This window comes from Sus scrofa, chromosome 8, assembly GCF_000003025.6.
Source record: "Sus scrofa isolate TJ Tabasco breed Duroc chromosome 8, Sscrofa11.1, whole genome shotgun sequence".
Lineage (NCBI taxonomy): Eukaryota > Metazoa > Chordata > Mammalia > Artiodactyla > Suidae > Sus > Sus scrofa.
In genome coordinates, this window is record NC_010450.4 from 33,105,489 (window position 1) to 33,118,642 (window position 13,154).

At 36.0% G+C, this 13,154-nt stretch overlaps 1 protein-coding gene across 1 annotated transcript in view; it reads left to right on the forward strand.

The window, feature by feature from the left end:
- The window catches only part of SLC30A9 (solute carrier family 30 member 9), a 53,110-nt gene extending 46,823 nt beyond the window's left edge, over positions 1 to 6,287 (forward strand). Inside the window, 3 exon segments of the mRNA NM_001137632.1 lie at positions 2,059 to 2,188; positions 4,923 to 5,036; positions 6,209 to 6,287. Of these exon segments, the coding sequence (NP_001131104.1) occupies positions 2,059 to 2,188; positions 4,923 to 5,036; positions 6,209 to 6,253 (289 nt within the window). The 3' untranslated portion in view covers positions 6,254 to 6,287.

Sequence of the window (13,154 nt, forward strand, 5' to 3'; positions counted from 1 at the left end):
GAAAACAGCATTTATTACCTCACAGCTTCTGTGGGTCAGGAGCCTGGGCATGGTCTACCTGGGCCTCTCCTTCAGGCTTTCTCACAGACTGCAGTCAAGATTTTGGCTGGGACTAGAGTCATCTCCCAGGGAAGATCTGCCTCTGCGCTTAGTAATTATTGACAGGATTTCGTTCCTCGCCACATGAGACTCTCCAGCGTGACAGCTTGCTTAATCAAACTATACAGACTGAAAAAGCAATGGTTATTGAGTGTGAACAAGATAAAAGTCACAGATTAGTCATCTAATCTTGGAAATAACATCTCATCATTTTGCCATATTCTCTTGCTTACGAGCAGATCACTAGGTCCAGCCCTCACTGAAGGAGAGAAGATTGCACAAAGGCTTGAACACAGGAGGGAGGGATCATTGGGAGCCGTAACAGAAGCTGTTTTCTATCAGTTTCTATCTGTAGTTAGTTATGTATAAAAACAAAAGGAAAAAGTATATCAGAATGTTTTCATTAACTGCCATTTAAATGTTAATCAGATAAGGAGATTTTTAAATAATTTGTTAAGACTGTTTTTTTATCTTTTTATGGACGGACCTGTGACATATGGCATTTCTCAGGCTAGCAGTTGAATCAGAGCTGCAGCTGGGACCTATGCCACAGGCATGGTAACACCAAATCCAAGCCGCATCCGCAGATTCGCCACAGCTTGTGGCAATGCTGGATCCTTAACCCACTGAGTGAGACCAGAGATGAAACCTACATCCTCACAGAGACAACATCAGGTCCTTAACCGGCTGAGCCACCGCGGGAACCCCCCATATGCTTTCTTTGAGTGAATAAATTATATAACTGCTTAGCAATCTGGGCAAGTTCTCTTTTAATTTGGGTACACATAACTTTGTAAATATTAAATCATAAATTCTTATTTTCATCTACACATCTGTATTCATATGGATAAAGAATTTTATTTATTTTTTTTGTCTTTGCCACATCTGTGGCATATGGAGGTTGCCAGGCTAGGGGTCCAATCAGAGCTGTAGCTGCCGGCCCACACCAGAGCCACAGCAATGCAGGATCTGAGCTGTATCTGTGACCTACACCAGAGCTCATGGCAATGCCAGATCCTTAACCCATTGAGCGAGGCCAGGGATCGATCTTGCAACCTCATGGTTTCTAGTCGGATTTGTTAACCACTGAGCCGTGATGGGAACTCCCTGGATAAAGAATTTTAGACTCAGTATTTAGTAACTTGCTTAAGATCACTCAGAAATTAGGATGAGATGTTTTAAGAGTACCTGTAGTCTCTTTTAGGCTTGCTTACCTGGCGGGAAATCCATGTCCTCAACAGTTTTCTAGGGAAGATCAATTCCTGAGCATAAGCGCAGGAGGGTTGAAAAGCCGTTATACTTGAGCAGTTGCTTCCTTTTCTGGAAGGCAGAATGGTGTAATGGAAAGACTGCTAGATTTGGGTATTTGAAGATCTGGATGTGAGTCTTCTGTGGTTGACTAGATGAATTAGCTTAGGCAAGTCCCTTATGCCCCTCTGGGCCTGTTTTACCTGTAAAGATGGCATTTTAGTCTACTTTATGAATGTCTCTGATCAATGCCTGCTTTGTAATTGGTACCGTATTAAATATTTTATGTATGTTGGTTCATATTCCCCACATCAGTCCCAATAGGTAGGTATTATTAACCTCATTCTAGTAGAGTATATCACAGAGTTGTGTGAAGACTCAAAAAGCTATCGAAAAAAGGATTATAAGATAAAATGACAGCATTGTTGAAGAGCAATTTAGAGTTGATTTTTAATCCACAAACTATGTAATTCACATATACATATATAAATTACCATAAAATAGTATTTATTGTTTGCACCTTTGAATGGCATTATGCAAAAAAGCTACATTTGTTTGGAAAATGATAGGTGGCACTTAATGGTGAACACTGAAAACCATTTTCATCACTGTCGTTCATTTTCATCACTGGAAAAAGACAGGAATTCTAGACTGTGTGTCATTACACTGTGTGTGTGTATGTAAATTTGTATGCATTGTTATTGATTGCAGGGCAATTCATGATGTTAAAGCCACAGATCTGGGATTAGGGAAAGTAAGATTTAAGGCAGAAGTAGATTTTGACGGACGAGTTGTTACAAGATCATATTTGGAAAAACAAGATTTTGACCAAATGCTACAAGTAAGTTTATATTTCTGTTGATTTCTTCTTCTATAGCTAAGGGTTAGAGAAATTACTTCTTTTTTTGTTTTGTTCTGTTTCTGTTTTTTTGAGAAATTACTAAATAAATAAAATAAAACCATTTCTTTTATAGGTCTTAAAGTCACTTTAGCTTTCAGCTTCTTAGGGTTCCGAAATTTGACAAAGACCCTTTTCTTTATTATAAAGTATGGTTCAGAAGAGCTAACTTACTATTAAGTTGCTTGTTATATGCCAGGCATTTTATGTGTTTACCTCATTTACTCTCAATAACCAGTGAGATAAAGAAGTAATATTTTCTTTTTTGTATTTTTTTACTTTAAGATTTTTATTTATTTATTTATTTTATACTTGATTTACAGTGTTCTGTCAGTTTCTACTATACTGCGAAGTGATCCAGTCATACATATACTTTTTTTCACATAATATTTCATTTTTATATATAGGCAAATTCAGACACAGAAAGATTAAGTATCTTGCCTAAAATTACAGAGCCATAATATAGAATCATAAGAATTTAGATCTCTGTGACTCCAGAACCCATGATTTTTTAAGAGTACTTTAAAAGAAAATTTACAGGGATAATTATTATATTATCAGAGCAGAGGTTACCATTTGCTTTTGTCAGTTATTAACATTTTACTCTATTTTCTTAAGATCTTAAAAAAAGAAAGAAATGATTACAAAAATAGTTACAGCTCATGTTTCTCCTTTTATTTTTATTATTATTATTTTTTTTAATAATTTTTTTTATGTTTCTCCTTTTAGATCCCATCCTCTTTTCTCTATCCCCTGAACTAACAGTTATCCTGAATTTAGTACCTGTCATTTCCATTCTGATTTTTATGCTTTTCAATATATTTTTCTTAGCATAATATATAATAATATTTTTAGAGTTCCCATTGTGGCACAGTGGAAACGAGTCCAACTAGGAAACCATGAGGTTGCGGGTTCGATCCCTGGCCTCGATCAGTGGGTTAAGGATCCACTGTTGCTGTGCGCTGTGGTGTAGGTTGCAAACGTGGCTTGGATCCAGCATTGCTATGGTTGTGGTGTAGGCCGGCAGCAACATCTTGATTAGACCCCTAGCCTGGGAACTTCCATATGCCACGGGCGCGGCCCTATAAAGACAAAAGACCAAAAAAAAAAAAAAAAAAAAAAAAAAATATATATATATATATATATATATATATAATATATACACACACACACATATATATACAAAATAATATTTTAGTTTATTTTTAATACTTTAAATGTTTAAAAACTGATATAAATGGTGTCATATCATATGATTTCCTCTACAGTTTGCTCATATCATGACTTCCTCTCCAATTTGCTTAATAGTATGGTTTTGAGATTCCTCCACATTAATATATATATAGCTCTAGTTAATTTAATTGCTATATAATATTCCACCTTATGAATATCTTGCAGTTTATTTATTCAGTCCCCCCTTGATGGACAGTTATATTATTTCCAGGTTTAAACTGTTGGGCACAATACCGCAATGGAATTCTCGTACATGTTCACATGTACAAGAATTTCTTTAGGGTAGCACATGGCTAGATTTAAAATAGGTGAGCCATTGGGTAAACCTGTCTTCAACTTAGGTATTGGTAAACTCTTCTCCAAAGTGTGTCAATTTAACTTCCACCATCAATGTATCAAAGTTTCCATTTCTTCACCTTCTTATTAGATTGTATTGACAGAGGTTTTGTTTTGTTTTGTCTTTTGACTATTTAGGGCCATACCCACAGCATATGGAGGTTCCCAGGCTAGGGGTTGAATCAGAGCTGTAGCCGCCAGCCTGTTCCACAGCAATGGCAGATCCGAGCCAAATCTGCAACCTACACCACATCTCATGGCAACGCCACATCCTTAACCCACTGAATAAGGCCAGGGATTGAACCCGTGTCCTCATGCATACTAGTCGGGTTCGTTAACCACTGAGCCACGACGGGAACTCCTATATTGACAGAGTTTTGAAATTTTTTACCACCATGAAAGGATAGGAAATAGTGTCCTGTTGATTTAATTTATGTTTCCCTGGTAGTAGTGAGGTTAATAAGCATAGAAATTTACTGACCATAGGGAGTCCCTCAACTTGCTTCTTTCTTGATGTAATTTATATTATTCTGACAGATTTGTAAATGTTTTATTTTTATTAAATAAGCTGGGTACTACTTCTTTGTTGTGTATATGCAGATAATTTTCTAAGTTACTATCCCACTTTGTTGTACAGTTTTAATGTGGTTTTTAGTTTTGTCAAATTTACACTTTTTTTCTCTTTTTTATTATCTTGCTTGAGAAATGATTATCCCATTATCATAAAAATATTTTTTCCTTTTAAAAATGCTATGGTTGGTTTTCAATTGACTTAGAATTATTTGTTTGTTTAATGGTTTGAGGTAGGGATTTAGTATTTTTTTCCTATAGAAAAATAATTTCGCCAGCACTATTTACTGAATAGTCTGTTTTCCCACTAGTTATGTAATGCTCCCTCCGTGGAAAATTGTACTCAGTTTTTTTCTCGAATTGAGATTTTTTTTTTTTTTTTGGAAATAGGTAGTGCATTGCCTATGGCTTGAAAGTTTTTCATTTTTCATTAAACTTAATGGTATTTGTTACAGTTTTTAAAAGAAATTATTTAGGTACTGTTATCATTTTTTTTAAGAATTTTTTTTTTGTTTTTCTGCTATTATTTTCTTTATAGGAAATTCAAGAAGTGAAAACTCCTGAAGAACTAGAGACCTTTATGCTTAAACATGGAGAAAATATTATTGATACTTTAGGAGCTGAAGTAGACAGACTTGAGAAGGAACTGAAAGTAAGATATTTTCATAAAAATAATATGATAACAATGTTAACTACTTTTAGAGTACTTATCTGTGTCAGGCACTGTGCAAATTCCATCACTTGTGTACTTTCATCTTCTCAGTAACCCCATGATATATAGTCTTAATGGGTGAGAAAATGATTGGGTTGGAGAAGTTGGATAATATATTCAAGGAAGGAGGCAACTTGGAATTTGAACCTTTGTTGTTCAATTCCAGATTTCCTACTCTTAGCCACCATTTGCTGCTGCTTGCTTAGTTTCTAAAATAATCAAAGGTTTTTTGTTCGTCCTTTTTTTGTCTTTTTAGGGCCACACCCTCGGCATATGGAGGTTCCCAGGCTAGGGCTCGAATTGGAGCTATAGCTGCAGGCCTACACCACAGCCACAGCAGTGCCGATCCAAGCCAAGTCTGTGACCTACACCACACCTCACAGCAACGCTGGATCCTGAATTCACTGACCAAGGCCAGAGTTCTAACCTACATCCTCACATATACTAGTTGAGTTTGTTACCTCTGAGCTATATCAGAAATTCCTCAATTTAGTCTTTCTGATTGTTATTGTTTTACAGTGATTTTCACCACAAATGAACATATTTCCATAGCTCTGCAATCCTTGGCATATGCTAGATTCTTAATCCATTATTGTATTAATGAACATATATGAACAGATTCAAAGAGGTTGGACTGTAATGTTTATGATGTGCGATTGGTCTGTTCATCTATTGATTTTATGTTTTTTTTCCTATGAAATATTTCTCTTGCTAGTATGCTACAGTGAAAAGTTTGGTCAAATGTTATTGACTTTATTTATTTAGTCTTTTTTTTTTTTTTTTTTTTTTTTCTTTTGGGCTGTACCCACAGCATATGGAAGTTCCCAGGCTAGGGGTCAAATTGGAGCTACAGCTGCCAGCCTATGCCACAGCCACACCGGATCTGAGCCACATCTGCAACCTACGCCATAGCTTGTGGCAACCCTGGATCCTTAACCCACTGGGCAAGTCCAGGGATCAAACCCGCATCCTCATGGGCCTAGTTGGGTTCTTAACCTGATGAGCCACACAATGGGAACTCCCTTCTTTGGCTCTAGAGATCTAGAAAAAATAAAAGGAAACAGAAGGTTCTCTTTTGCTATTACTAATATGGTGGTGATTTTTCCTTCCAGAAACGAAATCCTGAAGTTCGACATGTAGATTTGGAAATACTATAGCCTTGATGGAATGAATCACCTTTGAGGGAGCTTGGAAACAAGTTTGCTGAGACTACTATCCCACACTGAAGGAGTCAACGCCATTCAGAAGCTGGTTTTTGTTTTTTGTTTTTTTTTAAATGGAGGAAATATTTATATAAAGGACAATTCATCAGGCCACACAACTAAAATAACTTCTTAGTTCTATGAGATATATTTCAAGTTGAATCAGTTTGGAAATCATGTTTTTATGTTCCACCAGGAAGTAATTTAGTTATTTAAATTGTTCATAGTTTCTCATTTTAGCTGTCAGTGTGTATCATACCTTGCAATCATGTTTCCTTTCTTCACACTGGTAAAAATAAGGGTGTCCATAGATTATGCCTTTTAATTTGGTTCCCGCTGAAGATTTCACTCCATCAAAACCTGTCAATCTTGAACATTATGACTAAATCGTAGTTTGTGGTTTTTAAAACATTCACTCCATTTCAAAGTCTGTCTTTCCTTCCAGAATGTGGAGGTGATTTTTACAAACCTCGTAATTTTGCCCGGAGCACTAGGAAGAGCACTCTCCTAACCTAGTTTATCCATAACCGTTCATTCCAGAAGGGGCTGTTACCGAACTGAAGGAGGACATTTCAGTACACTCTTCGAAGTCATCACTATTGGCCATTTTGTAAAATGTCTTTTCTCTCCTTTGCTTTTCTTCCTTATTCAGTTTAATTTTTCCAATAATAGGAAATAGAAAATAAGCCTAGATATTTCCATGGACCAGTATGATGGCTGGTGTTTTTTTTTTTTTTTTTTTTTTTTTTTGGTTTTGTTTTTTAACTGGCTTCAGTGCCGTAATGTGTATTTACATTTATAAGCATTTTAACATTCTGTAAAATGGACTAGAAATATTTATAATTTACAGACAGGACAGCATTTTATTTTTAATTTATTTTAAAAGAGGCACTACTTATGTAAATTTGAACTATGGAATCTTTCTTGCTTTAAGAGAAAGGTAGAGAAGTAAAACTCTCATGCAGAAACTTGTGGCCATGACTTTGTATACTATCATAGTCAATAGTGTGTCTGTCAAGTGAGTTTCTTCCAGTTACAAATGGGCATTTAGCATAATGTATGATCATAACATTATGTAAGTAGCTTTCTAATGATCATAAGGTATCAAGGTGAAAAAACATGCAATTCAGTAATTGAAAGTTTAGTGCAGAACTACAGCTGTGTCTCCATTCATCAAAACAATTCATATGCACTTTAAATTGTTCAAGTGCCCGAGAGCACTGTCCATGCAGGAGTGGTGGCCGGGTGGATAATCTCTTGGCTGCATAATGGTGTGTTTAAGGACCTACTTAAGTCAGTGTCTTAATGACTTACTTGGATTGAAGTTAATGAATTATAGCAAGTTGTAATGCTGGAAACAAAATAAACATTTGATTAAAGGGTTTGTAATGGTAATTTTTTTGATTCAGAAATGTCATTTCCTGGAAAATTGTGAAAATTTACATTGCTGTACATTTCTTGCCATTATAAAGCATTTGCATGCTGTGCATTTTAAGTGAAATAACATTCCAGTTTTATTTTTTGAGATATAAAATTGTTTTGTACACATACACACAAACACAATCTGATTCTCTGTTCTTATGGTTTCAGATTCTTCACACTACTTTTTTTTTTTTTTAATAATTTTTTTTTTATTTTCCCACTGTACAGCAAGGGGGTCAGATTATCCTTACATGTATACATTACAATTACATTTTTTCCCCCATCTTTTTTTTTTTTTAATATTTTTTTTTTATTTTCCACACTACTTTTTAAAAAACATTTTTACCCGGTATAATTCACTCTCTACCCTCTGTGTCTTCCTCCCTCCCTTTCCCACCCGCCATTTTGTTATTCTGTGTCACGGCCATATGGGAAGGTACCAAATGGTAACCAATGTCCTCTTAGTAAAATTACTCTGAAAAAATTTACATAGCTAGACAAGAATATTAACTCATTAAAAAAAAAAACTCAACGTTCTTGTGCAGAAGTTATTCCAAATGGTAGGTTTTTTTAAAGGACTCCCTAAAATAGACCAATTCCTGCTATTTCTTTGAGTTTTCTAATTGGATTTTGATTGAAGTCATCCCAATTCTTAAATAATAATTGAAGGTTTATGTTTCTGTCCTTTCCAGTTCTGTTCTTTACTGATACTTTGAAGTTTAAGTGAAATTCGACAGAAAGAAGTACAGCCTGTCTAGGAATTTGAGTATCTTTTGGAATCAGGAAGTGTATGACAGACATCACTGGTCCTTTTTTTTTTTTTTCCTTCTAAATTAGTATCAAATTTGAATTTTGAAACCAGAGAATTTGGCCCCCTTTCTTTAAAGATGATATCTAGTTGTTCAGTTTTCTTATTTGTGTTTTTTTTCCAAATTAATACTTCTTATTTTAAGTGTTGCCCTTATACATAATGTTTGAATATTTAAGCATATAAATTTTAATATTTTAAAGAAAAATAGCTTCTCTAGTAGAATAATTGCAAAAGTAATGTTAGAGATCAGTCAAGGCCACGATTCCTGTTTGTACTAAGCTGAAATCTGGAAACTATCAAAGGTGAGTGAGTATACTTGTTTTTTAGTTCTGACTCTCTGTAGCCGGTCCCAAACTGGAAGGTGGCACATTTTTCTAGACCATGGCAGAAGGAGCGTGAAGGATGGAGACTTGTTTTTAAGTGGACCATGTTGGCTTAGTATTCAATTCCAAGGAGGGAGATACCTGAACATAATAATACTGAGGACATTGTAAGAATCAAATTGGAAAATTTTCAAGTTTTTTCCAAAATTAAAGTTCATATCTGCATGCATCCTCCTACACACACACACACACACACACACACACACACACACACACACGCACGCACATGCCAAATAACCCAGAACAAAATGGCATTAGACTTGAATTTGGGGCATATGATTTTGGTATTACCTTAATTATCCCATATTTTAGATAATGCTTTTTGCTAAAATTATACCACCTAAAGGAAATGGCTTAAGTTTTAAATCTGATAACTTTTTGAGGTAGAATGCTGGAAACTGCAGAAAATTGCACAGGCATTTGGAATTTATACTATCTTTCTTAGATTGTATTTGTCAAGCTTTGGCATTTCTCTTAAATGTGATGACCCCCAATTTGCCAAACTGTCAGAAGTCAGTGAAGCAAAGAATTGAAGGTAAAATGTTGATTCAAAGATTGTCTCCCCTAAATCCCTCATCTCTGTCTCTGAAATGAAACTTTGGAAGGCATTTATATAAAACATTAGTCTGGCAGCCTTTATATTTGCATTTAAGTATCCTTAGACTTAGTTTTTTGGAAAAGAGAAAAATTTTGTTTCTATTGTATTTCATCTGTCTGTGAAGCAGGTTAAGATTTTCCTGGTCCCTTAATAAATGTTGTGTGTAAATAAGAGCAGCTCCCCTCTTAGTCTGGGGTTCCCCCCGCCCCATAAATAAGTGCTTGTTAAATAGATACTTCCTTACCTTATGTGCAAACCTTAAAAATCATGACTTTGTTTTGAACAGAATTCATTTTGCCTTGAGTACACTTATCTGTGGCTGTCCTCATTTTACAAAATCAAGATAGAACAGCTCTTAATCATTTTATAATTCGTTTTCACTATAAAGAGAACTCTTACTAATATACTGTTAGGATATCATGTGCTCTGTGAAGTACAAATCTAAAAAGTTATAACCCTCAGTGATACATAGTATCACTACATTGTGACAAAATAAGATTATTTAAACATGTTAATTGCGTTATTTCTATTATGATGTGTCTATGTAGTATATTTAGGTGAAAAAAAATTTTTGTAAATTAAGAACACCAAAAGCAGAATTTTTGCCATGGCTCAACAGGTTACAAACCCAACTAGTATCCATGAGGATGCAGGTTCAATCCCTGGCCTCGATCAGTGGGTTAAAGATCTGGCATTCCTGTGACCTGTGGTGTAGGTCGCAGATGCGGCTCGGATCCTACATTGCTGTGGCTGTGGTATAAGCAGAGGGCTGCAGCTCTGATTTGACCCCTTACCTGGGAATTTCCATATGCCACAGGTGCAGCCTTAAAAAACGAAAACAAAAACAAAAAGCTAGAATCTAGGGCCAGCCTGCATTGGGATCCAGGCCAAATTCTATATTAATCCTATAGGCATTCCAACTTTGTTTTCTTTTTCACAAGAAACTAAACCAAGGTAATGATTCAAAATAATTTGGTATTTTGAGACGGCATTATTCTCTCCCCCAAATCAAGATATATTGAAAATAGAAGCACTACAGTTTAGAATTTGTGTAGCAAAATACAAATTGTATCTGCGTCTTTAAGGGCTTATAGAGTTTTTAAAATAGACTTAAAGTGAAAACATACCTGTTATGTATAATAGCTATCAACAGGATTCTTTGAGCTGTTTATGCCAGGTACCATATATATACACACACATATACATATATATATATATGCACACACACACATAAGCATTCCTCAGAGATACTGTGGGTTCGTTCCCAGACCACTGCAGTAAAGCAAATTATCAAAATAAAGCAAGTCACACAATTTTTTGTTTCCCAGTGCACATTAAAATTATGTTTACATTATAGTCTGTTAAGTATGCAATAGCATTATGTTTAAAAACACATCGTACAGGAGTTCCTGTCGTGGCTCAGTGGTTAACAGATCCAACTAGGAACCAAGAGGTTGCAGGTTTGATTCCTGGCCTCGCTCAGTGGGTTAAGGATCAGGCGTTGCAGTGAGCTGTGGTGTAGGTTGCAGACACAGCTCAGATCCCGCGTTGCTGTGGCTGTGGTGTAGGCCGGCGGCTATAGCTCTGATTGGACCCCTAGCCTGGGAACCCCCATATGCCGCGGGAGCAGCCCTAGAAAAGGCAAAAATACCAAAAACAAAAACACAACAATAACAAAACACACATTGTACATACCTTAATATATATATATATATGTTTTTTTTTTTTTTTTTTTTTTTTTTTTTTTTTTTTTTTTTTTGGCTGCACCTGTTTCATGTAGAAGCTCCTGAGCCAGGACCTTCACCACAGCAGCAATCCAAGCCATACACTGGATGCTTAGCCACTGAGCCACAAAGGAACTCCCATACATACCTTAATTTTAAAAACTTTATTGTTGGAGTACCTGGGTACCTTATCAGGTTAAGGATCCAGTATTGTCTACTGTGGCTCAGGTTCAGTCCCTGGCTCAAGAATTTCCACATGCTGTGAGCTCAGCCCCCACAAAATAATTATTGCTAAAAAATGCTAATCATGAGCCTCTAGGGAGGCTTTTTGCTGGTGGAGCGTCTTGCCTTTATGTTGATGGCTGCTGACTGGTGGTGGTTGCTGAAGCTAAGGGTGGCTGTGACAGTTTCTTAAAATACGATGATGATGAAGTTTACTGCATCATTTGATTCCCCCTTGTGAAACGATTTCTCTGTAGTATTCAATGCTGTTTGATAACATTGTACCCATAGTAGAGCTTTCAAAATTGGAATCAATCAAACCCTGCCACTCTTTTATCAACTAAGTTTACATAATAGTTCCAGTCTTTTGTTGTTATTTGAATAATCACAGCATCTTCACCAGGAATTGATTCCATCTCAAGAAAGCACTTTCTTTGCTCTTTTTAGCAACTTCTCATCTGCTAAATTTTTAACATGAGATTGCAGCAATAAAGTCACATCTTTAGGCTCAACTTCTAATTATAGTTCTCTTGCTATTTCTACCATATCTGTGGTTACTTCCTCCACTTAAGTCTTGAACCCCTCAAAGTCACCTGTGCAGTTTAGAATCAACTTCTTCCAAACTCCTGTTAATATTTTGTCCTCTTCCCATGAAACACTAATGCCCTTAATAGTATCTAGAATGGTGATTTCTTTCCAGAGGTTCTCAATTGACTTTGCTCAGATAGATCAGAGGAATCACTATCTACAGCTCTATAAAATGTATTTTTAAAATAAGATTTGAAAGTTGAAATTACTCCTTGATCTATGGGCTGCAGAGTGGATGTTGTATTAGCAGCCATGAAAGTATTAATCTCATGGCACATCTCCATTATAACTCTCGGGTCAGGTGTATTGCCAATAAGCAGTAATATTTTGAAAGGACCATTACTCCCTCCCCTGTCTCTCCAGCAGTAGGTCTCAAAACTTGGCTAAAAATATTCAGGAGACCTTGTTGTAAACATATGTGGTGTCATTTAGGGCTTTGTTGTTCCATTTATAGAGCTCAGGCAGAGTAGACTGAGCCTAATTCTTAAGGACTCCAGGATTTTTGAATAGTAAATGAATGTACTATATACTGTGATACACGTATGCTATATTAGATGCCTGAGGGACCCTTCTAGAAGAAGGAAGATATGAGAGTGTTGTCAACCAGATAAGATGAATCAGTCCTGATGGTCAAGGGTAGTGGATGTCTCATCTGGATCATTCTCTCCTCCCAGGACAAGAACAGAGGAATTACTCAGGGCTATGACTTCGGTCCTTTTTGGGATCACTAAGAACCGTCTGGACCAGAACCAAGCAATTGCTAAACATGAGCCAGTGATGAGAGGCTATTTCAAGTATAGAAGATGTTGAGATCCTAATTTGAGTCAATTTAATGGAAGATATTCTGAACAATGTCCATAAAGAATTCATGCATGTTTCGTTTTGCAGGTTCAGGTTCACTTAAGCTTCCTAAGTTTGGCAACAAATAAGATGTTCACAAAATTTCTGGATTTTTACAAATGTGCTCTTATTGCTCCCATCTTCGAAAAATAGACTAAAATAAACATAAATCTCTCTCTCTCTCACACGCACACCCCAAAACCAAAAAACCCTTCGACTACTTTTCCATTTCTGTTTCCCTTTACAGCAAGAGACTTAACTTGGTTGT